This window comes from Aspergillus foveolatus (assembly GCF_047715535.1).
Source record: "Aspergillus foveolatus strain CBS 279.81 unplaced genomic scaffold BDW70scaffold_13, whole genome shotgun sequence".
NCBI lineage: Eukaryota > Fungi > Ascomycota > Eurotiomycetes > Eurotiales > Aspergillaceae > Aspergillus > Aspergillus foveolatus.
In genome coordinates this window covers 405105-432187 of record NW_027396077.1, presented here as the reverse complement: position 1 = coordinate 432187, position 27083 = coordinate 405105, and the positions used below count along the sequence as shown (strand labels likewise).

The 27083-nt window shown below is 50.2% G+C and overlaps 7 protein-coding genes across 7 annotated transcripts; 2 read left to right on the top strand and 5 right to left on the bottom strand.

The window, feature by feature from the left end:
- Positions 1–235: 235 nt before the first annotated feature.
- BDW70DRAFT_148916 (nucleotide-sugar transporter-domain-containing protein) lies at positions 236–4912 on the bottom strand (the record flags this gene model as incomplete). Its single annotated transcript, XM_073738935.1, has 5 exons — positions 236–514; positions 565–1539; positions 1601–1630; positions 1712–1795; positions 2717–4912. 5 exons carry the CDS (start codon positions 4910–4912, stop codon positions 236–238), a joined length of 3564 nt encoding a protein of 1187 aa, XP_073597874.1.
- Positions 4913–8323: 3411 nt separating this feature from the next.
- Positions 8324–11722, bottom strand: BDW70DRAFT_132882 (putative meiosis specific protein Hop1). Its single transcript, XM_073736232.1, has 11 exons — positions 11385–11722; positions 11311–11333; positions 11035–11251; positions 10710–10989; positions 10496–10661; positions 10282–10448; positions 10154–10218; positions 9865–10095; positions 9590–9818; positions 9346–9539; positions 8324–9299 (listed from the first exon to the last, which is right to left on the bottom strand). The coding sequence occupies exons 1-11, from the start codon at positions 11601–11603 to the stop codon at positions 8853–8855; spliced, it is 2238 nt and encodes a 745-aa protein (XP_073597873.1). The 5' UTR covers positions 11604–11722; the 3' UTR covers positions 8324–8852.
- Positions 11723–13256: 1534 nt separating this feature from the next.
- Positions 13257–17309, top strand: BDW70DRAFT_132879 (F-box/WD repeat-containing protein). Its single transcript, XM_073736231.1, has 3 exons — positions 13257–13917; positions 13983–16691; positions 16746–17309. The coding sequence occupies exons 1-3, from the start codon at positions 13636–13638 to the stop codon at positions 16869–16871; spliced, it is 3117 nt and encodes a 1038-aa protein (XP_073597872.1). The 5' UTR covers positions 13257–13635; the 3' UTR covers positions 16872–17309.
- On the bottom strand, positions 17310–18739 carry BDW70DRAFT_132878 (translation initiation/elongation factor MRX8). The gene is made up of 2 exons (XM_073736230.1): positions 18124–18739; positions 17310–18058 (listed from the first exon to the last, which is right to left on the bottom strand). The coding sequence occupies exons 1-2, from the start codon at positions 18672–18674 to the stop codon at positions 17611–17613; spliced, it is 999 nt and encodes a 332-aa protein (XP_073597871.1). The 5' UTR covers positions 18675–18739; the 3' UTR covers positions 17310–17610.
- Positions 18740–18979: 240 nt separating this feature from the next.
- Positions 18980–21266, top strand: BDW70DRAFT_148912 (clathrin adaptor complex small chain-domain-containing protein; the record flags this gene model as incomplete). The annotated part of the gene is made up of 5 exons (XM_073738934.1): positions 18980–19048; positions 19112–19558; positions 20361–20441; positions 20500–21009; positions 21066–21266. The coding sequence occupies 5 exons, from the start codon at positions 18980–18982 to the stop codon at positions 21264–21266; spliced, it is 1308 nt and encodes a 435-aa protein (XP_073597870.1).
- A 299-nt stretch (positions 21267–21565) lies between these two features.
- BDW70DRAFT_132874 (putative spindle pole body component) lies at positions 21566–25449 on the bottom strand. The gene is made up of 5 exons (XM_073736229.1): positions 25274–25449; positions 25015–25093; positions 24739–24944; positions 22299–24666; positions 21566–22228 (listed from the first exon to the last, which is right to left on the bottom strand). The coding sequence occupies exons 2-5, from the start codon at positions 25072–25074 to the stop codon at positions 22187–22189; spliced, it is 2676 nt and encodes an 891-aa protein (XP_073597869.1). The 5' UTR covers positions 25075–25093; positions 25274–25449; the 3' UTR covers positions 21566–22186.
- Positions 25450–25838: 389 nt separating this feature from the next.
- On the bottom strand, positions 25839–26823 carry BDW70DRAFT_132873 (uncharacterized protein). The gene is made up of 2 exons (XM_073736228.1): positions 26695–26823; positions 25839–26636 (listed from the first exon to the last, which is right to left on the bottom strand). Exon 2 carries the CDS (start codon positions 26611–26613, stop codon positions 25924–25926), a length of 690 nt encoding a protein of 229 aa, XP_073597868.1. The 5' UTR covers positions 26614–26636; positions 26695–26823; the 3' UTR covers positions 25839–25923.
- Positions 26824–27083: the final 260 nt, after the last annotated feature.

The following is a 27083-nucleotide window of genomic DNA, read 5'->3' as shown; positions in this document are numbered from 1 at the left end:
AAAAACAGCAACAAGAGGGTATTGTAGCAAACAACGGAAAATGAGGATATTGCGGCAATATAGATAATCACACTGTGAGCATGTAGAGTATAAAGACGATGCGTAAGTATGTATTTTGTTTTACTTCCAAACAGAACAGCCAATCAGACAAACCAACACAATGTTGGATTCCACGCAGTAACCGTAAATGAGACGCTCGTAACCATATCGTCAACATCAGATAAATCGTTAAGCTTTAAAAGTACCCGCTGTTTGAAGACCTTGAGGCACCGGACCTCGTAACGCCTGGCGACGTGGGTCGCGATGTTGAGATTCCCGCGTCGGACAAGAAGGGTGTAGTCGGGAGCTTGATGGAGATTTCTTGGGGAGATGAAGAACATGGAGAAGCCTGGTCACTCTTGCTTTCCTTCTCATAGCGTGCGACGCGGATTGGCGGTGGGCGGAGCTTAGGGTCTGAGCTTGGGAGCTCACAAAGATATGTAGCCACAAGAACTGCAAAAGTGCCGACGAGGTACTGAACATTTGTTAGCATTGCCTCGTTTTGATATGAGTGACAGAACTTACGGTCACTGTTGGCTCAAAGTCGAATAGCCAGACGCTGCCCAGTGAAGTCAAAATGATCGTCGTAGCTGAGGCGACATTTCTAGCATCCGCAAAGGCCGGCCCAACAAAGAATGGCGCCGCAATTCCTCCAAGAGCTTGCACAATGATAGTAGCCCAAACCACCCAGTTGTACCCCTCAAACACTCCACCATTAGCGATCCTCTCGCCATCCAGGAACACTACACCAATAAACAGCGCCGGAAAAATAGAATAGACCGCAATCTGCACGTTGCGAACCCAGAGCGACGTGGACTTCGCACTATCCCGCATAACCTTCTCAAAGTATACGCCGGACAAACCAGAAGCTGCACAGGATCCGAGAGTAGCGAGGATGCCGACAATTCGATCCATGGACGGAGTCGCAGTCAAAATATCCTCTTCGATTCCCTCATACGTCGCAGAGCGCTTGCGGAAACCCTGACCTTGGAGTTTAACCGACTTCCACTCCTCAAGAGACCGCGGGAAGTCAAAATGTGTCGCCCCATTATCGAGCGAGAGCTCATCCGAGGTAATAACAGGAACATTAACAAGGGCGACGCCTGCAATCAGTAGAAGTAATAGTCCCCATTTACGTAGAGGAACAGTTCTCTGCAGCAGTACAAGGCCAAACACGGAAGTCACGACAATTTTTAGCTGGTACGAGGTCTGGAATGTCGCTGCAGGTAAATTCGATAGCGCAATATATTGTAGCGAATTAGCCAGTGTATATAGAGCAGCCGGAATGGCTAGTTTCCAGCTGTCCCCGGAGAAAATGGCCGCAGCTAAAGTGGAGAGGAGGGATGTCGCGGGCACCGACGGAGGTGCGGATTTGGAGACTTCATAAAGCGCCAGCGTTAGGGAGACGGCGAGTTTCACAACCTCGTTAAAGAACACGGCAGTCGATGTAAGGTACCGTTTGCCACCGGTAGGGGGCATCATTCGAGAATAGTGTACTAACTGTACGCGACAAAAATCAGTCAACTGTCAAAATCGGTGGGAGCTGAGCGGGGAAACAAACCAGCACAAAGGTGGTATATTGTATAGTCAACTGCATGATAATTTAGAAGTCAATCAGCAAAGAGAATCGATACCGCAGAATGAGTTTCCTGAGCTCAAACTAGCAACTCACCAGCACCCAAGAGCCATGCTTCCGAGCCGCCCCCGGCCCCAATGACCGTCGCTGGACACTTTCGCCCATGTCGATAGCAGATAGCTAGCTGGTTGTGCCTTCCAACAATAAGCACGCTCAAATGTCGTGGAAGAACGTAGGAGTATCACAAGAGAATTTGCTCAGAAATCACCCTGTATCGTAGCAGGGGTTAAATTTGGTGCCGCCGGACTATTTCATGCAGAGTGTGCGTAAGGACTAGTCCGTTACTGTCCGTAGTCGACCTCGACCCCGGGCGGTGTGGGATAAATGGGATTGAATCACGGGGATCGGACGATTTCCCCTGGATTTAGCAATTTAACGGGACTTTGGTTCAAACACACAATTGGCTCAAATCCCTGACGTCAGGTTCAGGCCCAATTTCACATCCGGGAGGGATCAGCGCAGGCCGCGACTGATCCATGCCGCTTACTTCGAGAGGAACAAACTCCATAACACGTTTCGCATTCTGATTCAAGCAGTGGGCGCTATCGTGAACCCTTGTTTTTGCAGATGCCGCCGCTGATAATAAGATGACGCTACCTGGACATCCACCGCCAAGGCAGTTTTGTCTGACTATTAGGATTCGTCGACTGATATAACCAGACGTCACTACGCAAGGAGATCGGCGATGTCCATTATCCATTTCAGCTTTACGGTCTGGCAAGCTCGCCGTACATGCAAAGTATTTTGACCGTGACTAGTGAGTAGAGAGAGCGAGATAGACTGAGCCATTATACACATTATATAATTCTAATCTTGATATCAAATCCGAAACCTCCCACGACTGAAAAATGCTTCCAAAGGTCAAAACCATGCAACAAATGGGAATCAGGAAACCAAGGCATCATGGATATAGCAAAAGACATTACCGCCAGAAGTAATAGAAAGTAGGGAAAGGATGATGCGATTCGCGCATCGCTGAGACAGAAAATAAGATAATAAGGAAATTAAAAGATAGTATGGCGGGCATCAAGATTAATGCACCGCGGTCAGATTATTGTTGTCGTTAGCCCAACCCAGTGCCCAGACAGGAAATTCGCCGCTTTGTCTGGTATCTTCGGTAGGATTATCCAGAACAATCGCGCCGCTGCTGTCTGTACGTCTTCTCGAGTGACTTCTCTGAAGATCGGGAATGGGAGGGGGAGGTAGACGCGGGGGAGGTTTTTGAGACGGTAGGGGCGAGAAGCGGTGAATAGGAAGGGTTGGCGTAAGAGGGGACGTAGAAGTGGTAGCGGGAGAAGGAAGGCTCTTTGAGGATAAGCTGGCTTGCGGTGACGGGACAGACTTTGTGGCTGTCTCGTCAGCTTCAAAGTCTGTGGCCGTTGGAGTCAAGGCGGCTGTATCTTTATATTTCATCGTGACTTGACTTGCACGTGCCGAATCGGGAGGAATACAAGCACTAAGACGTAAAAACGAGGTGTCGGTGCAGTAGTATGAGTTTCGAGAAGGGCCCGAGAAATTCGAAAACATCGACCGACGATCGACATCGATATTCTCGTTGAGAATGCTCGGGGTAATCTTGCCCTGTCGTTGTCTCATCAAGTCGAGCAGCCGCTCTTCCTGCCTGGTAACGGCTATAAGGCGGCTTCTCCTGTTGACCTCTTTCTGAGACAACCCCGAAACTCTTGTCTGGACCTTGCTTTGGTCGAAAATAGGGTCGCTGTGCAGGAAATCAGGCTCGAGGGGGGCGGGAGTGCCGCTTGGACGGCATGACTGATTGTTTCCATTAGCCGAGGGAGGAGCTCGAAGGTGCTTTGAACTGGCACGTGAACTCTTAGTATTGCTCGAAGAGGGCCGTTCCACGCTTCTCAATGTTCCTCTGATGGTATGCGCAGCAGCAGCAGTGCAAATCTCGGCCTCGTAACCACCATATGTACTGACGCTGTCTCTCCTGTTTTTGGCCGGCACGGACTGAGACTTGGCAGGCTGCGGTTCGTCATCTTCGTCTTCGGAGGAGGAAAGGCAAAGCACACTCGAGGTGGTCAAGTCTCGGTTTTTCAGGGTGCTTCTACTACTCTTCTTGGACATGGAGTTGCCTTTGCTTCGGGGAGCCTCACCAGGCAGGCCGAAATGGAATGGCGAAGGCTCAAGTTCGGGGCCGTCTTTCAGAGCTTTGGCCAACGCAGGGTCGCGTAAAGTTCGCTGAGACGAATGTCCTGATTCACCAGACTTATCTGTTGCGAAGCTGGAGTCGCTTCTCAGGAGTTGTTCTCTGCCACGCAGACTGAAATTCATCTGGTTGTAATGGAATGCACGTTCCGGAGATCGCGGCGTTGGCGCGGCATCGAGGTTCTTTACAAGGGCGCGGTCCATATCGGTGGTACGCACTGTCCGTTCCATGGTAGGGTTATACACGGATGGAGGGCGCTGTGGAGCCTTTTGACTTGAAAGGTCATCAAGGGGTAGAATATTGTCCTCCGGGCGGCTGTGTGCTCTTTGTCGAGGCGGCGCCTTGGTGAGTCTCTTTCCAGCCAGACGGCTTTCCGATTTGTATGCCTTCAGGGTGTGATGCTCAGCAGGGAGTTCGGAAGTGAAAGAGACAGCGGACGGTGATGTAACCATTCGCTGCGGGGATAGAAGAGTCGTAGTGTTTGTTTGGGGTTTAGGAAACAGCAAAGAGAGATCGATCCTTGGAGGTCTCCCTTTCCGTTTGGTGTCCTTCATCGGTCCTTTGGGTTGTTTGAATGCTGGATTCAGTCCGCCCTCCGGGGTAGTCCGACTATCGGCGGCCGCGGCATGGTCTTTACCGGGGCTGGCGCTTGGATCGGCAGTATTCCCTCGCGAAACAGATCGAGCATTCATGCCGGAAGATGACCCGGGTAGGTGTAGTTTCCTGGACAGCTGCGCGAAAGCCGAAGTCGAATCAGCTTGGTCTCGATACTCCTGGCCAAGCTGCGGCGAGGATGATTGAACCCGGACGCTCGCGGGACGCGATGCTTCCTGTTCATCCTCATGGTGATGTGTAGTCTCCCGCCCATTCAGGTATCCGGCGCTCCTACTAGCTCTCTTATCCGGACGTCTATGGTAGTCGTTATCGAGGGCAATATCCATAGTCCCTAAGATCTTCTGGGCCTTGTGCATAGAACGGGTCTTTTGGTCTCTCCGATTGTTGCCAGTGTCGCCGGTACGAACATTGATGCTCGAGGTCCGCGGTGGGACGAGGAAAGGATTAGTCGGCATTTTGAACGGGGATGCCCGTCAGAGGGGCTTGGTCAATGTCTCTAGAAGAGGAGCTCGTCCCTACGGCGGCAAACTGGAGCTGGAGGAAGCTGACATATATCGACAACGACGTTCGTGAACTGCTCGGGTACGGTTCGGTACACAGTCGTTCGGGCAGTGTTTCAGCCAGAAAATGAAGCCTTCCCCACACTACCAAAGTCGGTGAAGCATAGGATTGATGTCATGAAACCAACGGTGCCTGCACCAGTAATAGCGAGTTTGTGGGTTGCCAATTCTGTCAATCTCGTTTGCGTTGAAAACGAAGGATAGCGAGTGTTTCGTAAAGCCTCAAGGCTAAAGGGAGAGTGAGCGAAGATAAAAGAGTGACGAGGTGGGAGGCTGGTCAGGTACCAGTAAGGTGCAGAAGCGAGGGAAAATAGGTGAAATGCCAGAAGACAGCACCAGCAGCAACGCAAGCGCTTTTAACGATAATAATAATACGTGACAATCACTGCGGACTGGGGGGGGAAGATTAATCTTCGGGTCGAGACGAAATATGCAATTTAAAATCGAACCCGATCCGCCCGTGCACTGAACACTCAGCCCACTCTCTGGCGGTTTGGCAAAACTTCTGACGTTCTCGGTAATTGCACACCTATCACGTTCTAACCACGTCCAATACTTTACCAATTTCGCCCATTACTATATCCAGATCCCAGTGTACAGGATGCTGCTGCACGGCATACGGACTGCCTAGGTAGGCAAGGGGCATGCCCACCCGATGATTTTCGACTGACATAGTGGATGTCATGTTTTAAGGGGGCGATCAGACTCCGATGGCCCGTTTGCAATGGCTTTGCAGCCAACACCAGATCGGAAACCGCATTGGCTGATCTATCAATAGGCTAGCCGGTGAATAGCGATCTTCACCCTGAGAGGCGTAGGTTGTGCTGCGTGCCTGAATCCTGTCCTGTAGTCTCCGGACAGGACAGCACTCTGAGTAGGTCGCCAGGGTCGGTCCTGGAGATCAGAATTGCGCTCGACGAGTCGTACTCCAAGTGGTCACCCTCCTACGACAATCGGTGTCCAGGAGCCGTGGTCCCTGGGACGGGGACACGGTCTGTTGCAGACTTGCTCACAGGAGTTGCCCGCAGTAGTTCCCCAGAATGTCGTGGAGCGTATCCATGGATACACAGCGCGCGTTTCAGAGAGACGCGGGATGGACTGGTTTCGTTGCACCAATCCAAAGTCTATACACTGTAGAGTTTAGCCTACCCAAACAAGAATGGCTTGATGCGTGTCAGACCTGACGGTGGATGATTTGCTCTTCTCTCCAGGCTCTTTCCTGCAGACTTGCACCAAAACAGAAGGACCAGCATGAAACGCCACCAATCGATAATTGCTTTTTACCGCTGGCTGTCTACTCAGAGTAATTTCTCCATTCGACCTTGAACCTTTTTTCGAATGCCCCCTCCCAGTCCAACCGGGTTGTCGGGGCTTGCCAAACTTCGTGGTACAACTCTAGATAACACCGCGGGTCGACGTAGTCAAAACACGTGTGCCGTGTGCCCAGCCACGCGACACAGCAAGGTACGTACCCCTGTTTACCAAAATTGAGGCACCGAACCGTTGAAGACCGAGCTGCATACGGCAAGCGACCGGAGATTTACTGTAACACTTAGATCCCTGCTGCCCGACCTGAAGAAGTCCAAATCTCTCGCTCAGCACATGAAACGGATCAACCCGAGAAAAGGGGTTAGTTCAAGGGTTCGAGCTCCAGCTGAGCTTGCACTTGCACTCTCGAATCTCTCGATCAAGAACGCAAAATGAGTAACAAGAGAATTGTACGATCCATCACCATCCCTCCCACCTAGGATGAACTCGCTCCTGACTTTACCAGCCAATGGGAGGCCACGAGCCCCTGCTGATCGCCAGCCCAGGCTAGTAGTGGAGGGGAACAACCATAGATAGTGGATCCAGTAATCTGTATTATTTCAAATTCAATAGTCCGATCACAGCGACCAGCCCACTCGCAGGGGGATCTCTTCCCAATCAAGGCACTTCGTGACGCCCGCAGACTGCGGTCAGACTGTCAGATTACTCCAGAGTACTCTGAGTAGACTGGTGGTATTCTAACATGTCCGTTTGTACGGTTTTGATAGCCGAAACCATGCATATGGATTCCGAGGCAGCAGTAATGGTCCTATTGCACAGCTGAATCCGCACAGCTGAATCCGGTCATGTGTTTACGTCGACTCCGCAATGCGCTATGCCTGCCTCGTACGTCGATATCGTGCTCCGCGCCAAGATAGGTACCGAGGTACCGTATGCATGGTTGCTGGTGGTTACTGCAAGTGATGTACTGGACTATTGGATATAGTGTTCCTTGTAAAGAGGGGATGCTACGGGGTACCGTCTGAGTTCGCCCCGCGGACTTCTTAGGAGCCAAAATCTCCAAATGCGCCCGTCAGGACTAGCCTTGGGTGAGCCTCGGGTGAGCCTGGAGTGGGCTAAACTTAGAGATCTAGTCAAGACAGGAGTCAAAAGCCTGACTGTTGTACGACTCAGGAGAGCATCCTTCGACGGTGAACCAGAAGTCGTCGCGTTGGCTATAATTAGACGCGCCAACATCAGCCAGGTGTGTCGAGACAGTCTTAGCCTCAAGCCACAACCCGCTTGCCCTGCACAGGAAATAGAGCGAACTCGCGAATTCGCGATACCCGTCACCCCTGCATCTCGACCTGAGCTCAGAGGATGGCAGTGCCACTGCCAGTTTCACATCCTGCGGGTATTTTAGCTGCTAATTCGCCCGACTACTAAAACGCGCGCTAATTCTAACTAACCAGTCACCATCTGGATCTGTCCAGTGCAGATCCTTGATGGCAAGAGATGATGATCCTCTGTAGAATGTCGGTGATGTGGGTACTTCTACTGGTCAGGTCCTAGAATCCTTCGCTGAATCGCCAGGGCAACTCCATATCCCCAGCATGAACCGTGAACCTGTCAGTGCGATCTGCCAGCTAGTCTCACTCCTCGACTGAGCTAGCAGCGGCTGGGCCGCTAGATAGATAATATCTACTGGATCTGGGGCGACGGGTGTTATTTGAATGTGATCATCGATGCAGTGTAGTAGACTCTGTGGAGGCTGGCCGACAAAACACCGAGTTTTCCGGCTTCTCCAGCGGCATCCTTGTTCCAGCCTTCAGATGAGACGGTTGATCTAAGTTACAAACAAGAGATTACTCGGCAGGTGCAGCAGGTTGCAAATGGTAGGGTAATCAGTTCGTCATACTATATCCTAGCACAAAGAGAAGACAATCGCTGCAGTCCAACATTAGACGCTGGAAACAGAATCCAGTTCGTTACTGTTTACTACAAAGGCCTACAAGCTCGCGCTAGTGTTTAAACCTCATCAAGGAGGAAGTACCAAGTCAGGAGATAATCCGATCCCGGAGATTTGGTACTGGTAAATAGCTAAACTTTATAACTCGAAGATCACGAACTTTGGAGGCTAATTCTCGGCCATGAGCAGCGAGCTTGACCTGCTAGTTGGACTATCGACTCACTAACCATCACTAACATATACACATGGCGTTGGAATTTCCCGTCAACCCGCAAGAACCTGCCTCCGTATGCGCTTCAGAGAAATATTGGCAATCTTATATCGTACACGCTCATCCTCTTTTGGGACTGAAACCCAGCCCTTTTATTTCCTCGAAACTGCAATAAAGATATGCTGTTCTCCCTTTCGAACCCCTGTCGACTGCTTGGAAATGAAAACAATTAGTTGGTACGTGCTGTGGGCCAGCATATGATTTACTGGCTTTCAGTTTCAACTCTTCGAGATCGACGGACAGCTCGAAAGTGAACCTGAAACGGAGACACAGACCCGCTTTTGCAAACATGCTTGAGCCCCATCATGTAACCTTAATGTAGTAGCAGACAGCGGTTGATGACGCGGTTATTCATTCCCGCTTGTCTCCGCGCCAACGTCAATGAATTTAGAATAATTGCTAACTTTGCGTCTCTTTTGACGGCCGCTGCGTCGGTGGCCATCGCTTTCGCGCTCAAGGCCAGTGGCTGTTGATTGCGATGGGGTGATCGGGCGGGGTTCAGGGCCGATTTGGGAGGATTTAGTTCTCTTACGCGTCGGTCCCGGTGTGTCCTTGACGGGTTGCGGCGTGAGCAAGGTTTGGGCATTGGACGATCTCGTCCGACGCTGAGAGCTGGAAGCTTGATGGGGTGAGTCAATGGATATGTCACGGTCGTTTGCTCGTTGTTCATCTGCCCTGTTGCTCCTCTCTGGTATGACATTCGTCTGAGAACTTAGTTTGCCCAGGCCGTCAGCTCCGCTAATGAAGGGAGTATTGAGTGCCTCCATGGTTTGGGAAACATATTGTGTTGTGTACTGAGTAGTTTAGCACATGTGAATATGTTCACAGAGGAAAACCTACGTGGTGTTGGATTTTCGCCATGGGATGCATGATATCCTGCTTAATCGTTTTCCGGACACTCTCTTTGTCAGGAATGCAATACGGTGGCAGCCCTCTTCGTACGCTTTCCTTGGGCGTGGACCCGGGCGGAGAATGAAAGATTCCCTTCCTCTTTAGGAACTCCTTTAGTCGGGCAACGGCCTTGTCACTGCAGTCTGTACAATGTTAGGGAGCAGTATTGCAAACAATATCCTGTGCGACTCACGGATTTTCTCGCCGAATGTCATGTTAGAACTAGGAATTCCTTCATCTGAAATCAATGTCAAAGCCCTTCGAGCTAGCACTACATTGTTCAAGCTCTCAAGGATCTTGCTTTCGCGCGGTTCTAGCAAGCATCGATAACAAGCGTGCACGTCGGAAACTCCAAACTTATACGAATCCACATAACCGTAACAAAGCCGGTGTTGCCGTGTATGGCAGAAACTGCACATAATCTACTGGGCTTAGCGCGGTCTCAATAGCGAGCAGTTCTCTGCATACCATGTCTTCCTCTTCTCCTTTCCAGTCACACTGGCATCTAACAGCAAACGGGTCCTGACCATTCATTTTTTGTGCTTTAGAAGTCTTGCGCAATTCCGCAATTTTTTCTTCACGAAGAACAAACTTCTCGGTACTGCCTATTGTATCCGTATTCCCGTTTCCCGTGGTGAGCAACGGCCTGACGGGCTGCGTCGAAGTCAAATCCATATTTGAAGACTGCACTTCCTGGGACTTGTTGCGTAAGTTCAGTTAGCTGCGGACATGACGACAGAATCACAGCTGTTCTTACAGGCATCATTGACTGCAGCCTTTCTCGTTCAACAACGTCCTGCGTCGCCTCTTGCGAGTTTCCGACTTTGCGACACACAACGAGTTAGCAACTCATACAAAGTATAAGGCAGACAACAATAAGAATACCTTCGCTCTGGGAGCTTGGCAATTTATTCTCTTCATCCTCAATTCCAATATCCTCACCTCGGGTCACCGCATCCGTATATTCGATCTGAGCTGGTATCTGTGGTATAGACTCTGATTCCTCCGGTTCTGGTCCAATCCACTTGAGAGAAGTCACCTTGAGGCCAACGCTGCGCCTGTTAGTGGTGGCTCGTGACAGACGTTCAATAGTACGTACGTATGCCACCCGCTTTCCATCCTACCACAAGCCTGGGATTCTCTTATCCAGTGTTCGGTCAGTGGATATTTTATGATATCATCTTTCGCACCGCTAAAACCAGGCGGCTCGTAATCAGGAGGGCAGTCGTCAGTATAAAATAGATGGACCCCAAGCGCACGTTTATCTGTTTGCGTTAGCAGCAGTCAAAACGAAGACCTGTAAGTTTGCTTACTCGGAAGAGTGGGGAGAAAGGAGCTGAGGGTTATCAAGCGCCTAACAATGCTCTCTAGCCCTACTCTGGCCGTGTAAGCAGACTTCATATTAGCCACATAGCCACATGGCTGTATCGATAGGCTTTCTAGGCGTTTGCTCAAGTCCCCTAATTTTTCAGAATACCTGAATGAGAAGGTATATGACTCAAGTACGTTTTCGGGTGCCTCTTTGTCCGCGATGACCGTAAGTTGGATCGCCTCCAAGACACTTTTGCTAAGTGCGTCAAAAATACCCGTTTCCTAGGTCCGTCAGTAGGCTGGGCGCTCATTAGTCGAGTGACATACCAAAACGTTGAGGATCATGTCGGCCTTCGGTTCGGAATTGCGGACAATGATCTTTAACGGCTGTCCTCTCTTGCCTGTTCCAAAAGTGCCATTGGAAATCCTGTTGGGATCACTGGTGTTGAAGTCGTTATCGATGAACTCCCGATATGAGAACTTCTGCTGCCGTTGCGCCGTTTTAAGATCGCGATCATCGAAACATTGCAGCGGTAAAAACTCTCTAAAGACCAGAAGAAAACGTTAGCTCCAAGGGCAGCAGAGCAAAAGATCCAGACGAACCGTAGATAAAACAAAGTTCCGATCTACATATAGCAACAATTAGTATAGGTGCACTCCGGGGGCGGAGTACTTACGGATACATGGAGCATGATCTTCACCATCTCCAAGCTTTGCTGTTGCTGCATAACGAGGCCATCCTCTGGACTCAAATTTGTCATGGCACTTGCCGCAGTTTGTGGTTCGACTGGCGGAGAGGACGCAGGAGTTATGTTGTCTGAAGGCAAGTCGGCGCGAGCCTGAGCATGCTGCGGCCGGACCGCCGTTGGTGGGCCAGTAAATTTGATTCTGACCATAGCGGCAGGGGAAGGCGTGCGAAAGCTCGCTATCGCCAGATTATTCCCAGTCGTCAGCAGTAGGCAGGTTACAGATCTCAAGACAGCGTTAGAAGTGAAAGTCTGAGGGTGGACTGACGGAAGATCCGGTCACGGGAGTTGAAAATGCTGTCGTGTCTCGACTCCGCGAACGCGACCGCAGTGAATGATGTCTGTTTGACTCCCGCCTTTCCTGGTTTCTGGGGTTCAAGCAGATCTGCCATCCTCCTCATATTTGATTTTACCATTGATTTTAAGTTTATAAAACATCATTTTTCTCAAATTTTCTATCAGCCACCCTTACTACTCCAACTCCCCTTACTTCTCATTGTTAATCCCAACCTTGCATATTTTCTTTTGTATCCTGCTTTGCCAGGGTTCTCAGGATATTCGCTGTTCCTCTTCTTCATGTAGCAATTCCTGATTCATGCTCAGCTTTAGTGGGTACTGGGCTGGCGTTACTTGTGGACAGTTGGGATCAATCTATGTCGTTACTCCTGGTGTGGCATATTGATGTCGGAGCAGTCTTCGCGCACTTCGTTCATAAGAAGTTAAGAAACTGGCTTTCCAGCTATTTATTGGCAACAGCATAAGATAGATAAATATATATATATTATAAGCTCTGTTCTGATTTGCTAGAGATAGAAGCCGACCGATGGAGTTAAATAGGCAACCCAACCCGGACGATTGGATATACCGCTAGTCGTCCTAGGCGCCGTTGAATGATATGAAATAGACGCTATATCCATTCAACAGTGACTTCCCGTTATGGTCAGACAGTATACAGAGGCATCGCTTTAAGATATTAATGGTGTCCACTACGGATGGCTCATCCCGAATCAACCGGCCCGTTCTTCTGGGCCTCCCCCGCATTTTTTTTTTTATTTTCTTCCCTGACCATCTGACAGTAATCGGCCATATCTCACAGGGCGTCAGGACTCTATCCAACACCATACGCAGGTAAACTAAACTATCTTCACATGATAATACGGGCACAGCTTCTGGTCGGTCTGCCTGCTACAAAAGAGGCTACAGCCCTCAGTTCTACGTCCTTTCCCAGGCTATTCCCCACGGTAGAAGTTGGAGACATGGTCATTACCCCCACTGCGGCACGTGATCTAGACCACACTACGGCTACCATTTCTAGCTCGAGACCACAAGCAAAGTATGGAATGACGTATCATGAGGAAATCTCCACCTCCCCTGTAGCAACTTGTCCCTGAGCTTTCAGTAATTTATCGGATCATCGGAGATATTATGGCCTTGCTCTGCATGTGCTTTGGTGGGATAACTACGGTGCCGAGACTGGTATTATTGTCAGAAGCCGCGAGGCGTTTCATATTGCGGCGGCAAACTCTGGACTCAACAGCAAGTCTGGTATCTCGCTGAGTCTCTTGCTTCTCAATAACTTAGCCCGTATAAAGGTGAAATTTTCCAAGGCGCTCTTCCCTGGCAATTCCTATATATTTTGTATGTGTACAGAGTAGAGAGCGTCGCAGTCCCTCCTTCTTGGCTGTTGGCTGTTGCCCACCTGCCGCTCGGAGAGACGCCAAATCGGGTTAGTGGGCCAGGCGAGAACCAACCACCTCCAGCTCCCTCGATTCGACTGTCTCCGCCGCCCAACATCTTTCTCCCCGTTCGCGCACGCCACTGGGGATTTCTTTCCTGTCTACTCATCTCTCTGTCGACTTTTAGCCCCTCATAATACACCACTGTGACGATCATGTTCTAACGATTACTGTTTTCTTTTCACTTTGGGCACTTGGACGGTTTTGAAGACCGTTGCCGAGTATCATGCTGACAAGCCCCCATTTTGCCTGCTCCCAAGATTAGACACTTCCTCCACATCGATCGAATCCAGTCTTTTTTCTTCTTGCATGATACTCAAATACGCGTGACGTATATCGACTTCTAAAGAGACGACGATAACGGTTCAGTTCCCACCACCTCGAAGACGCGTCTCTGTGCTAGCTTATCCCGATAACGCAGCCGAAGGGCGACCACAAACAACAAAATGGACGATAGTGAAGCCCAAACAACTGCGTCCGGTTGTATCGGCCAGTTCTCCTTCGCACCCGCGACACAAACCACGGTCGTGACCACTACCACTACCACCACTACCACATTTCCTCCGTTATTTATCAAGCCACCGCGGGCGGTTCGAGAACTTGATCCTAAGCTCTACCCTCTGGCATCGTCCGCTACGCCCTCGGCGCTGAAAAATATCAGATTTGAAGTTGGGGGGAAGTCGGTTGTCTTCAACGAGCCTGATGACACAACCGCGACAATAGGAGAGGTACGAGAGCCAGTGCTATCAGTTTCTGCCAAATCATGAATTCAGAACTAACATGTGAACGTCAGATCTACGAGAAGAACGATGCCCTGAGAGCCTCGAATGGCGTAATTCGCTCTGTCACTTCATTCAATTCGGAAGACAATCAGCCACTGTCTCGGTTTGCAGCCTCGCGAGTCTCGAATCATCCGTCGCCTGCCCCAGCGAGCTCGAAGCGTCGGCCTCTACCACTTGCGGATTCTTGGCAAGGACATTCGAAACCGCATTCAATTCGGATTCCGTCAGAGCCCTTGGTTTGTTCGCGGTCCAATGGCAGTACTTCTTCCTACCCTAGAGCTGCCGGATTAGCAACACCAGAGACAGAAAGCAGCAGCTTTAGTTCTCAAGACAGCACTGCGTCCCGGAGAAGAATTCGCAGCGCGAACTTCCCTAGGAAGGAAACTCTGCTTAGATCTCCATTGTCTTCAGAAGTTGAATCTCAGGGAGACCGGTCAAATCTCCATGCTAGAAAGGATCCTTCTCGTTCTAGGACTCTTGTTTCCGAAAGGAGTAGGCATCCCTCGCGTCCTTCAGTATCGGACTCCGCGGAATCAGCAATACATGAAGATCAGGATCTGGAAGTAACTCAGAGCCAAGACACTGAATTCAACAAAGATGTGCCCTCGCAGAATCGTTCCATAGATTCAGCTTCGCAGCTGACGCTTGTCGACAATGTACTCGCACAAGATATGTGCTTGCCAAGTCCGAGTTTGTCGCCGGTGGCAGCCATGAACGCAATGCATGCTGAATCTTCATTTGATTCTGCCGAAGACCCTGAAGATGAAACGGATTCAAGCTTTGAGCAAGTTGATTCTCAGCTTACCGAATCCATATCTAAAAAGGCCCTGACTGCTCCCGTTCCAGCGCCTGCCGGCAGGGACTTCGAGAACGTAACTTCGAACACTAGAATACCCGCCGCGTCATCTTTGATGGATATACCAAATGTCGTGAGCTTTTTCGACTCCATGCCGGAGGAGATGAAGACGTACCTCATGTACCAACTTCTCAAACGCTGTCCAAAACCGACTTTGCACTTTGTCGCCGACGTTGTTAACCCAGCCCTGAAATGCGACTTCCTCACACTTCTTCCTCCTGAGTTAAGTCTAAATATTGTGAAATATTTTGATGTGCAGACCATGTGTCGTGCTGCGCAAGTATCAAAGAAGTGGAGGCACATTATCAATTCAGACGAGAAGTCATGGAAAGAGCTCTTCGATCGGGATGGCTTTTCGCTTCCTGAAGGAGAATTGCAGCGTGCAATTCGAGAGGGTTGGGGCTGGCAATTTCCCAATGGGCTTGAGGATTACGAAAAGGACCTTAGCCTATCGTCCTCAATTTCGGAGCCTTCTGGTTCTGCTCTGTCGCCACTTGCTGGACCTAGCGACAGATCCACGGCTGTCAATCGTCGACCGAAGAGGAAAGCGAATACGAGAGTCTCGAGCAGGAAACTGGCAAAGCGCAAGCTTTCGTCAAGCGGCACTGATCAATCGGACTCTTCAGACTGGAAAAAGGATGTGTCAGTTGCAGAAGGTCCATATGCCGCTGCCAATGCTGCGGCTGCGGCTGTTCCATATCCAGATATAGGTCTCCCATCCCTAAGGGGCCTTCACTTGTACAAGTCCTTGTACCAACGGCATTATTGTATGCGCAAAGGTTGGATGAAACCAGGAGTGAAGCCTAGACATATTGCATTCCGTGCCCACGACCGCCATGTGGTCACATGCCTTCAATTCGATACAGACAAAATTTTGACGGGCAGTGACGACACAAATATCAACGTGTATGACACGAAAACCGGTGTGCTAAGGGCAACGCTCGAAGGACATGAGGGTGGTGTTTGGGCGCTTGAGTATTACGGCAACACTCTTGTATCTGGATCAACTGATAGGTCCGTTCGTGTCTGGGACATCGAAAGGGCGAGGTGTACTCAAATATTCCACGGTCATACATCGACTGTGCGTTGTTTACAAATAGTTCTGCCCGTTGAAGTCGGGAAGAAAGCAGATGGCACTCCTGATATGATGCCCAAGGAGCCATTGATCATCACAGGCTCACGGGACTCAAACCTACGCGTGTGGAAGCTTCCTAAGCCTGGTGATCCCGGTTACTATCAAAGCGGTCCCCATGTGGATGATACTGATTGTCCATATTTTGTTCGTGTACTCACCGGTCACCAGCATTCCGTTCGTGCCATTGCAGCCCATGGGGACACTTTGGTAAGCGGAAGTTATGACTGCACTGTGCGGGTCTGGAAGATTTCAACCGGAGAGACTGTTCACCGATTATCAGGCCATTCATTGAAAGTGTATAGCGTGGTTCTTGACCACAAGCGGAACCGTTGTATAAGTGGGTCTATGGACAACATGGTCAAGGTTTGGTCACTGGAGACTGGCTCGATTCTTTACAACTTGGAAGGTCATACGTCTCTTGTTGGGCTTCTGGACCTGAAGTGCGATCGTCTTGTCTCAGCAGCTGCAGACTCCACTCTCCGCATTTGGGATCCTGAGACGGGTCAATGCAAGAGCATGTTAAGTGCTCATACTGGCGCAATCACATGTTTCCAGCATGATGGCCAGAAGGTCATCTCGGGCTCCGACCGAACTCTGAAAATGTGGGACATACGAACTGGAGAGTGTGTTCGCGATCTTCTCACAAATCTTGGAGGAGTCTGGCAGATTAAGTTCAATGACCGTAGGTGTGTTGCCGCAGTGCAGCGGGATGGCATGACTTATATTGAGGTAAGTGTCAGGTTTTCTTCTTCTTTTATGGTTTCCTTAGCTGATGACTGCCAGGTTCTTGATTTTGGAGCTTCCCGTGATGGCTATTCAGAAGATCAGTTGGGCAGGCGCATTGTTGTCAATCGATCTGGCCAGGAAGTCAGTGAATCAGACGAAGATTATGATCTCTCTGATGCATAATCGTATCCACCAAGGCAACGAACTGTTTCTTACGCTACGATCCGCTGGTAGGACCTCACGATAGAGCGTCTCCTCCTTACATCCTACAACGATAAGCATCCTTGCTCTCTACTGTCGGGACCTTCTCACCTTTTCCATATTTGACACTTTTAACATGCACTATTTGCGATACCCATTCTCACGGAAATATTTTACATTGCAAGGCTTTGCATAGCGTGGTTAGCAGCATCCCTCTAGCTGCGGTTCATGATGGACAGGCGTCTTGGTATTAACAATTACATATCATTATTGTGGATAGCTAGCACTTTTTACATCACCTCTGCATTTATCATGTTTTGCCCCTTATGATCCCTCAATATTATAGCTCTTCTACCTGCATAAATCTTGATAGGTCGGTGGCCTGACAGCCACAGCCATGCCAGTTAAACCCGGCGGTTCCGTTCTTCATGCTTCTTAGTGCTTAAAGATTCCAAACACATATATGTTTCGACGCATCGAGCGCGAAAGGAGCTCTGGGTATCATTATAGAAATGGACTGCTTCACAGTTGCCGATGGGTGCAGTAGTTGGGTCGCAAACCCTTTCCTGCAATATTCAGCCAGGGCCGGTAGTAATATGGAGCTCTTGTACGTATCGATGGCTGTACGAGCTCAGCGCCACTCAAGGAGGCGTACAGACCAACGATACCTGAAATCCAATACTAGGTACTGTCTTGGGATGACAGAAATACCTAGCCTAGATCAAGCAACTCCACCAACCAACTCCGAGTCCGCCCTCAGCAGCTCAGGATGTCCCGATTCCGCCCTCGCCTTGACCGTCCCATCCAAGCCCGCAGCAGAAATGATAGCCCAGCGAATAGCGCTAACACCCAAAAAACGCCCTTCGCCTATCGGCGTATCCGCGCTACATGTCAACAATTCTCCTAAAGCGCCGGGTCCTTCAATGCGTGCTGTGCGGGCGTCTGGTTGAACGACTGGCCGAAGTTTTTCGAGGGTAGCATGCAAGCCTGCGAGTTTCGCGGCGGAGGGGATGCTCGTGGGCTTTGGTCTCTTATTGAAGAGGAGCTTGTCGACTTTCGAGAGGATAATTTGGTGCGGGATGGCGTATTTACGGAAAAGGCTGAGGATTGCGGCATCGGTTGGCTTTATGCCATGCTCGCTGTCTATTAGGAGGAATGCGCGGCGGAGTCTGAGCGTTGATGATGCCCGTTAGCTATTGACTTTTCTTGAATAGATATATAACTATGCACTCACTGCTTCCTTGCTTGAAGATACTTCATAATTTCCACACCCCACTCCGTCCGACTCGCCTTTCCATACCCCGGCATGTCAAGCAGGACAATCTTCGACTCGCCGCCCTTTGTCCCTCCAATCCCGAATGCATTCATCTCCCTTGTCCGCCCTGGCTTCGAAGACGTCCAACACATCTCCTTCCCCATGACCGCGTTAAGCAAGGAACTTTTGCCTACATTTGAGCGGCCTAGGAACGCAACTTCCGGCTCGATCGAGGAGAGAGGCGTTGTGCGGAATTTCGCTGCCGACCATAGCTTTCTGGGTGAGTGGCGCGAGGGCGCGAAGAGTTTGTCTGCGTAGGCTAGTTGTAGCTTCGTTGGGATTGAGGTGTCCCAATAGTAGGAGATGTGGCTAGGCGTTAGATCGCGGAGAGGTGGGACTTTTTGAATTTGCGATTGTGACGGAGATTGCCAGGTGGATGGGCTTGGCGCAGCTGTGGTTGTTGTCCGGTACGATGTGCGCGAAGACAGGGTCGGTCGGCAGCTGCGACAAGTGTTGGAGGAGAGTTTCATGGTGATTAAGGGTTCTTGTTGGCGGAACTTGAGTGTTGCGTTGAAAGGCTCATGGTCTGGATGCGCCGGGGAGCTCCTTTGCGTTGGGACTAAAGAGGAATGTCAGCCGAGATAAATATGGGAATGGCCATATTCGACATGTTTCCCGAGATCTCCGCGATAAGCTCCGTCGATGATGCATCATTCATTTCTTTCGCAGCCTGCGCGTTTCCCTCTGCGATATTTATTGTCGTTAACTTGCTTAATCTAATCAGTCTTCGGGTCATATATGTTCGACTTTTAATCACCGTCAACCTATATTCGAAATGATCAACGCCGTGCTAGTCTTCAATAACAACGGCCAGCCCCGCTTGACCAAGTTCTACACGCAAATCGTCAGTCACTACAGTCTACGAGCTCTAACCTGCTACGAGCCAAAGCTTACAAAACACCCATAGGACACACAAACGAAACAATCCCTCATCGCCCAAATATATGACCTCGTTGCCCAGCGTCCCCCAACAGCCTGCAACTTCCTCCCGCTCCCTCCGATACTCGCCCGCGGCGCCAGTTCCAGCGCAAGCACTGGTCCTTCTGACGCTCCAACTCAAATTACCTACCGCACATACGCGACTCTCTCATTTATCATGATCTCAACGTCCACTGAGTCCCCGCTGGCCCTGATAGACCTCATCCAGGTTTTTGTCGAGGCGCTCGACCGCATCTTCGAGAACGTGTGCGAGCTAGACCTCATATTTGGCTTTGAGACTATGCATGCGGTTCTTAGTGAGATGATCGTCGGTGGAGTAGTTGTTGAGACGAATGTTGATAAAATCGTTGCTGGGGTACAGAGCCAGGAGGGAAGTCTGGGGAAGAAGAGGGCTATACAGGCGGCAAGTTCTGGGGTAGGGAGGGGTGGGCTGTCTGGATTGGCTGCTTGGCGGTAAGGTGGTACAGATTGACCGCGTACTGTTGTCTGTCGTGGATACCTTTGCTACATATTACTGAGACAGAGTTTGCACTTGTGATTTAGTAAATGAGGGCGCTCGGCGGATTTTTCTTCTTCATATGGCGTTAGAGAGAATACGAGTATCATCCAAAGCTATGTGTTTAATGGCTCAGCTTATTGTCTCCATCTCAGACCCTAAAATGATTATCATCATTCCAGACTATGTCAACATTCAAATAACCATGAACATAGTGCTCCATACCTATACTTCGGCGGATAAACTTGTCCCAATCCGGACGACACGGGTTAGCCCTATAATCACGTGCAAACGGTGGAGAGCGGCTCGCTTGTTTTTCCGTACTAGCGCGGCCCACAAATTCCTTAGCGTCATTTTCTCAACTTTGAAATCGTCGAGCTTGATCTTTCTTTTCTTTCTTCTCTTCGTCAATCCCGTCAACCAGCTCACCGCGGATCACAGTCGACAACAATGGTAAGCATATTACAATTCAATTTCGAGTTCCATCATTCGAATAGAGCTCTCGATTGACTTCGCGATATGTTGTGAGATAATTTTCACTACGTTTCGCAAAGTCTCGAAGCAATTTCCATTGAATGCACAATTCCCTTTGGGTTGCGTGTGTCAGTGATGATTTGGCTGGAGTCACGAGTCTGTCTTACGACTGCTTGTGTTCTCTCTAGAGTTCAAAGAAGATGCAGCATTGGTGGATGGTTTGCTGATCTTCTTTTCTCAATGACAGCCTGCCCCCAAGTCCGGAAAGAAGGCCGCCCCCCTCCCTTACCCTCAGGGCAAGGCTGGTTCTAGCAAGAAGGGCCCCAAGGTATGTCTTTTGCAACCAAACCCAGTGCGTTTAACGAGTGCTAATTCGAATTCCTTAGAACCCTCTCATCGAGAAGCGTTCTCGCAACTTCGGTATTGGCCAGGACATCCAGCCCAAGCGCAACCTCGGCCGCTTTGTCAAGTGGCCCGAGTATGTCCGTCTTCAGCGCCAGAAGAAGATCCTGAACCTCCGCCTCAAGGTTCCCCCTTCCATTGCTCAGTTCCAGAACACTCTGGACCGCAACACCGCCGCCCAGACGTTCAAGTTCCTCAACAAGTATCGCCCCGAGACCAAGGTTGAGAAGAAGGAGCGTCTTCACGCCGAGGCTACCGCCGTTGCTGAGGGCAAGAAGAAGGAGGATGTCAGCAAGAAGCCATACAACGTCAAGTACGGTCTCAACCACGTTGTTGGTCTCGTTGAGAACAAGAAGGCCTCTCTTGTCCTGATTGCCCACGACGTCGACCCCATTGAGCTGGTTGTCTTCCTTCCCGCTCTCTGCCGCAAGATGGGTGTTCCTTACGCCATTGTCAAGGGCAAGGCCCGTCTCGGAACCGTTGTTCACAAGAAGGTTAGTTTCTGTCTTGCAGTGTACTTTCAAGTTCTAGCAGCTAATATGATTTATAGACCTCTGCTGTCCTCGCCATCACTGAGGTCCGCTCTGAGGACAAGGCCGAGTTCGCTAAGCTCCTCAGTGCCATTAAGGAGGGCTACTCTGACAAGACCGAGGAGTCCCGTCGCCACTGGGGTGGTGGTATCATGGGTGCTAAGGCCGTTGCCCGCCAGGAGAAGAAGCGCCGTGCCGCTGAGGCCGCCATCCGTGTCTAAGCTTCTCTTCCACGGTAATGATTTCGAAAAAGGCTTGTTAAATCTCTAAAAAAGTGAATCCGATACGTGGTCCATCGTCCGTGCTTTCCTCTTTTTAGTTGCGTCGCAGATACCCATGAATGCATTTAAGACCTCGCCTGTGATGCGCCTCTGTAATGATTTCGTACGACTAGCATTCATGAGTCCTCTGCCCGCTATAGTTAATTAGCGTACTGCGTAGATGCTGAGTGCAGCCCACAACTTTCTAAGAATTATATTGCGGTCGCCGCACACTGGCCAGTCCTATATGTATGTCGTGTGATTCCCTGTCTATTCAAATGACCAGCTCTCCAACATTACATAGTTTAGTAGAAGCTGGGGCTGTTTGATGAACGGTCCCCTTAAAACAGGACTCCCAAGACCTCAGTTCGTATTGAACCAACCTCAGGCCCCAAATAACTCCTACGGAATTCATAGGGTACCTCCCGACACCCCTTTTACCCAGTAGTCTGTGACTGTCAGCCAGTTGGACATTAATCCCACCTACAACAAGGCCAGATAATGCATGATCACAGCATAGAAAATGCATATCAGGAAATACCAATCAGTATCAGCGCTTGCAGAAGAAGTAATAGCTAACGAAGTAGCTCCGAAGCCTGACAGAAGAAAACGAAATGAAGGAACCCGACCAAATGCAAACCAGGGAGATATTAAGAAATCATCCCATAACAAAAAATCCCATTTTTGACCCCCAATGAAAAGCGAAACATAGTAAGGAGACAGGAGCGAAAACTGACAGTCTCCTGGGCATAATACATTCTAGACAGAAGATGGGAATCAAAATCAGGCACATTCCTAAAGTTGACCGTACAGGAAGGGTGAAAATTCGCTAGGGTGAAACAAGAGAAACGCAAAAACTTTCGAGGACGGGCGTTAGATCGTTAGCGTTGGGCTGGTTGTCGTCCAATAAGGCCTTGTTTAACCTGTGGTAAGGGTTAGTAATGTTCATGTTGCTGGCATCCTGTAGTAAACTGAAGGTATACAAATGCGTACCTTCATCTGTTCGATTCGAGCTTTCAATTGGCTTGTGACTTCAGCGGCTCTCCTCCAGTTTTCCGCCGGTTCTGTACTTCGAGTCGGCTGTTCCTCGCCTGAGGCGCTGCCTGATCCAACAAGGGATGACCTAGTAGGACTAGCCATACCCGAGTAGGCATTTCCAAACGTAGGGCTGAACTTCCGTCGACCAAGCCCCGGTGATTCAAGGCCATTTTCCTTCTCCTCACTAGGGCTAGCAGAGGCATAGCTCCGTGGCCGTGTACTTTCGAAGCGAGGTCCCATATGCAGACCACTTCGCGCCACTGCGGAATGAGCATTGTTCGGATCTTGGTATAAGGAGCCCGTATCAGGCATCGCCATGCCAAACTGATCAGGAATAGCAGTTGGAGAACTCATCGATCCGGAACGAAGGGCTCTTGATAGCTCACGCTTCAAACGTTCAATCTCCCGCTTTTGCTTCTGTACGTTCTGATCGGCTGCCTCTGCGTCACTTCGTGCTCGGGTGAGCTGTGTCTCTTTGGCCTTGATACTCAGTACATCTCTCGTATGATCTTCAATGAGCTGCGCATTTTGGTTTTGAAGCTCTCCTATTGTGGTACTCAATTTCGCTTTCTCGGACCTCAACTCTTCATTAATGCGGACAAGTCGTTCCTTTTCAAGCCGAAGCTCCTCGAGCTCAGCCCGTTCTATAGCAGTAAGTCCACTCACAGCAGGAGCGGCGGATGCTGGGGCTGGTTCGGCAGGAGCTGGCGGTCTAGCTATCGGGCGGCCCGCAAGGCCTCTCCCGAGGCCGAACTTTGAGACAGGAGGTTGCTGAGGTTGCTCTTCAGAAGGTGGTGAAACAACTCGTTTTTGAGGCGAAGCTAAACCTCCTGGCCCGCCAAGTTTCTTTTTCAGCGCACCGCCCGGGGTTGGGAGCGTACGCTTTGAAGGAACAGCTTTAGTTGCAGGCTTTGACGGTGAGGGTGCAGGGGCAGGTTCTTCAACGAGTGGTGGTGGAGCAGCTGCGGCAGGCTTTTTCAGTCCCAGTGGCTTCTTAGTCCCAACTGGCTTCTTCGCTGAGGGAGGCGCTGCTTTAGGCGGTCCAACGATAGGTTTAGGCCGATCCTTCGCCTTGACTTCTGCTGTCTCGAAGTATTCCTTAATCTTAGTCTTTCGGATATCGTCGAGTCCGTCGAGGAAAGGAGTCATCGCTCTTTCACCCATTATTTTCATTAAGGTACCAAGTATTTCAGCACCACCTGCACGGTTCACTTCACTAGAATCGGTAAGGAGCTTCGTAGCAGCATCAGCTATTGACTTGACCTCTGGCTTTGAGGGCACATCCCGGGTGTTGCGAAGGCATCGAATCAAAAACTTCACGGTCTCCTGCTTCACCTGGGGGTTTTTGTGCTTGACAAACTCTAAAATATCTTCCAGACAGTCTGACAAGCTGGTCGCAATGAAAACGGCATCCAGAGCTTGTCCTAGGGCATCCGCGACAGTCTGCTTCTTCTCCTTCAACCGCTCCATGATCGGTGTCATGACCGTAGGGCGATGTTTGACGAACGCGCTGCGGGTACCCTTTGCGAGAAGATCAATGCAGTTGGCTGCAACGGTCACAACCGCGACATTAGCGTCCTTCATGCACTTTGCCAGGCCGCGCACGATTTCGTCAAACGGGCCGTCCTTGATCTTCGGAACGTTCAATGCCGAATACAAGGCGTCCAAGGCCTCCTTCCTATCCTTCCATTTCGATGACCCTAGCTGTTCGTGGAAATCTTTGGGGATTTTGGGAAAAATGTCAATGGGCTCTGCAAGATCAAAGGCATCAACCTCGCCGCCGTCGTCCTCCCCATAATCATCCTCCCCACCGGCTTCGCCGGGCTCACTCCCGCCGCCAGCACCTGCGTCGACTTCAGCTTGCTGAGCTCGGGTAAGTCTCTCCTGCTTGGGAGGTGGCTCTTGTTTCACTGATTCAAATAATTTCTCTAAATCTTGTTGTTGGACGGGCTTCAGTTCAGCCCAAAATACGGGCTTCATAGCTTCTTTGAGCCATCGATACAGCTCCACTGTGAGGTTTTGTGCTTCCGCACGGACGTTTTTATCGGCGTGCCCGAACACCTTAGGCAAAGCTTTCAACACTGGCTTGGGATCGACGACTTTGCATCCAAAATTATGATAAATGGCAGTCAAACCAGCCAGTGTAGCGGCGATAACCTTTGGCACTTTGTGTGATAGGACGGGCAAGATTTCTTCAATGACGGCTTCCGGTTTATCTAACTCGACGCAGAGGAGTAGCGCCTCGAGCGCGCTTGCTTTTGCCGCGGGTCTGGTTTGTGGTAGGCCTTTCTCTACGATACCGGGAACTGTGGCTCCGCGCGTCCTTCAAGGATGTCAGTCAAGTTCACGCCCCCAACACTGACAGTTACAGATACTGGAGACTGGAAATAAGTACCTTGCGCAGCCTGCGGGACCGCCATACTGCAGGAACGCACAGTATGCCGCTAACCCATCTTGTTGCGCAGCGACGTTGGAGTCTGTAACTGCGCCTTTCCATAAACTGGCGTCATGAAATTGTGCAAAAATCGGGTCGGATTCGTCGCCCGTCTTTTCGAATTGCTGTTTGGCATCTTCGTATCCTCCTTTTCGTACTTTCCAGTTCTGCACCCAGTTTATTAGTCCTTGAACTGGACGGCGTCACGGAGTCTAAATAGCTATGAGGCGAGCGAACCTTATGTGCGAAACGATCGGGGAACGGTAAAGAGGAGAAGTCTTCCTCTCCTTCAGGCATTGTGGCGGATTATAGGTAACTGCAGAACACGGAAGGCAATTAGCAGCTGCGGAAGGTGGCGATGCGATGGGTGGGCAAATGACGCGGAGGGGAAAACTTTTGACGAGGTAGGCAGAAAATGAGGTTTGGCCAAAGAATTTGGGGATAAGGGATCCTTCCAGCGACGAACAGCAGGTGCGATCGCGTGGAGGAGACGGACCTTAGTCTCGCAGGCTGTTGCAGATCTGTGCAAGTGGGCGGAGTGCGGATGGGTTGCCCACACAACAGCATCAAACCGGAGGGGTAGACGAGAGGTTTAGATTTTGGCTTAGGAGCCAGGAGGTTGTTTTCGAACTATTGAACAGATAATGGTTCCGGGTTATTGAATGTTGGGACGGAGGGGGGCGGGGAGGAAGATGATGAAGAGACGGAGAAGAGGGCCGATACGGTTCCTGAGTAAACAAAATGGCCGCTGCTTGGACGACCCGAACATTGGGCTTGGCACTTGAAGGTAAGTATACTGCGGGTGCCCAACCAACAAGACTAATAAGCTAAGTTTTCGCTCCCTCAAGATAACATATTCTGAACAGTGCTTTCTAATAGCAAAATTAGTTATATAATGGAACTGTATTTGTTTAGCAGCTTTGTGGCTCTGCGACCTTTGCACCCCGACTTACCTTGACCCCGTTTATATATAACCCTCTCGTACAGAGCTCTCTTTGCACCACTCCCTTTTCCCAATGTAGAATTTTATACTGTACGCCATGAGTCTAAGAATTTCCTTGATTTGACATCCCCAAAGACCCTACAGATAAACTATGTAGATAATAAAACAATATATTACAGATTTTCCAAACGCTCACGCTTCGACTAAGCCGATGCTTCAACACTCGCAGTGTCTGCAGCTGTCCTCTCCAGAACTAGTCTACGAATACGCCCAATATGCTCTTGTCCGTGTACAGGGTTCTGGGCTTGAGTAGTGCCATTCTCAACCCTCCTTTGCTCCCTGCGCGCCGCTTTTGCCATTCGCTTCTTAAGGCGGATGGCATCCCTCTCTGCCCTTGACAGAACGGGCGGTCTATCCTCAATAGCTTCGCCAAATGGGGCAATGATACGCTCGACGACGTGGTGTACGCGACGACTTTTTGGGTATCCGGAGGAGAATTCTATCACATCGCCTTCGCGCAGAGAATTCTGAGGATCTGAAACCATGAACGTAGTGACCTTAGGGTAGCTCTTGCGCAAGTAGTCATCCCAAATCGTATGACGGTGCTCAACGCGAACGCAACGGTCCATGCGACCAACGGAGACAACCGTTCCCTTCTTCAAAGTGTAGGGGTATTCGCGGAGAGACGGCGGTTGGGTGGACGGCCGGGCGCTGGGTTTAGCTTCTTCTTGTTGTTGTGTGGCTGTCTCCGGAGAAGTGCTGAATCTGCTGGCTAGGAAGGTTGGTCGGTTGCATTGCAGAACGGCGGGCGTCTGTGTGGGTAGGAGCAATGTTGACCGCATAGTGGAGGACCGTAAGGGCTGAATTGCCCGTAGAATGTGACTAGGTGCCATGACTCAAGTGAAGTATCAATCCGCTGTAATCAAACGTGAGCCGCAAGTTAAAGCTGATGTACTTGGAGGAGCAATTCTTACTTGTCAAGGAAATTGCGAGGAGCGCGGGCGAGATCTTTCAACGATGTACCGCAGTCGAGGATGAATTGCACAGAGACTGATAACCCAATTCAATGCGCAGGGGTATATGAGGGAGAGTGACAGTCACAGGCAAATGAAGGTGGTTATCGATGTGACAGACGACTCAGGAATTTCGAATCCAAGAGGTTCGCGAGTTTGTTCTGTTTGCACTACATACCAAAACAGGGTTCCGCAAAGCCCTGAGTACTCCGTACTGCGTTGACAATTACCACCATCTGAGCACTCTTTGAGCCCCAAGACAGAAGTTCTCCTTATTTATTCCTTTTCTTTTCTATTTTTTCATTCTTTTATGTGAACCGTAACATTACATTTGTGCCAAACTCCTTACT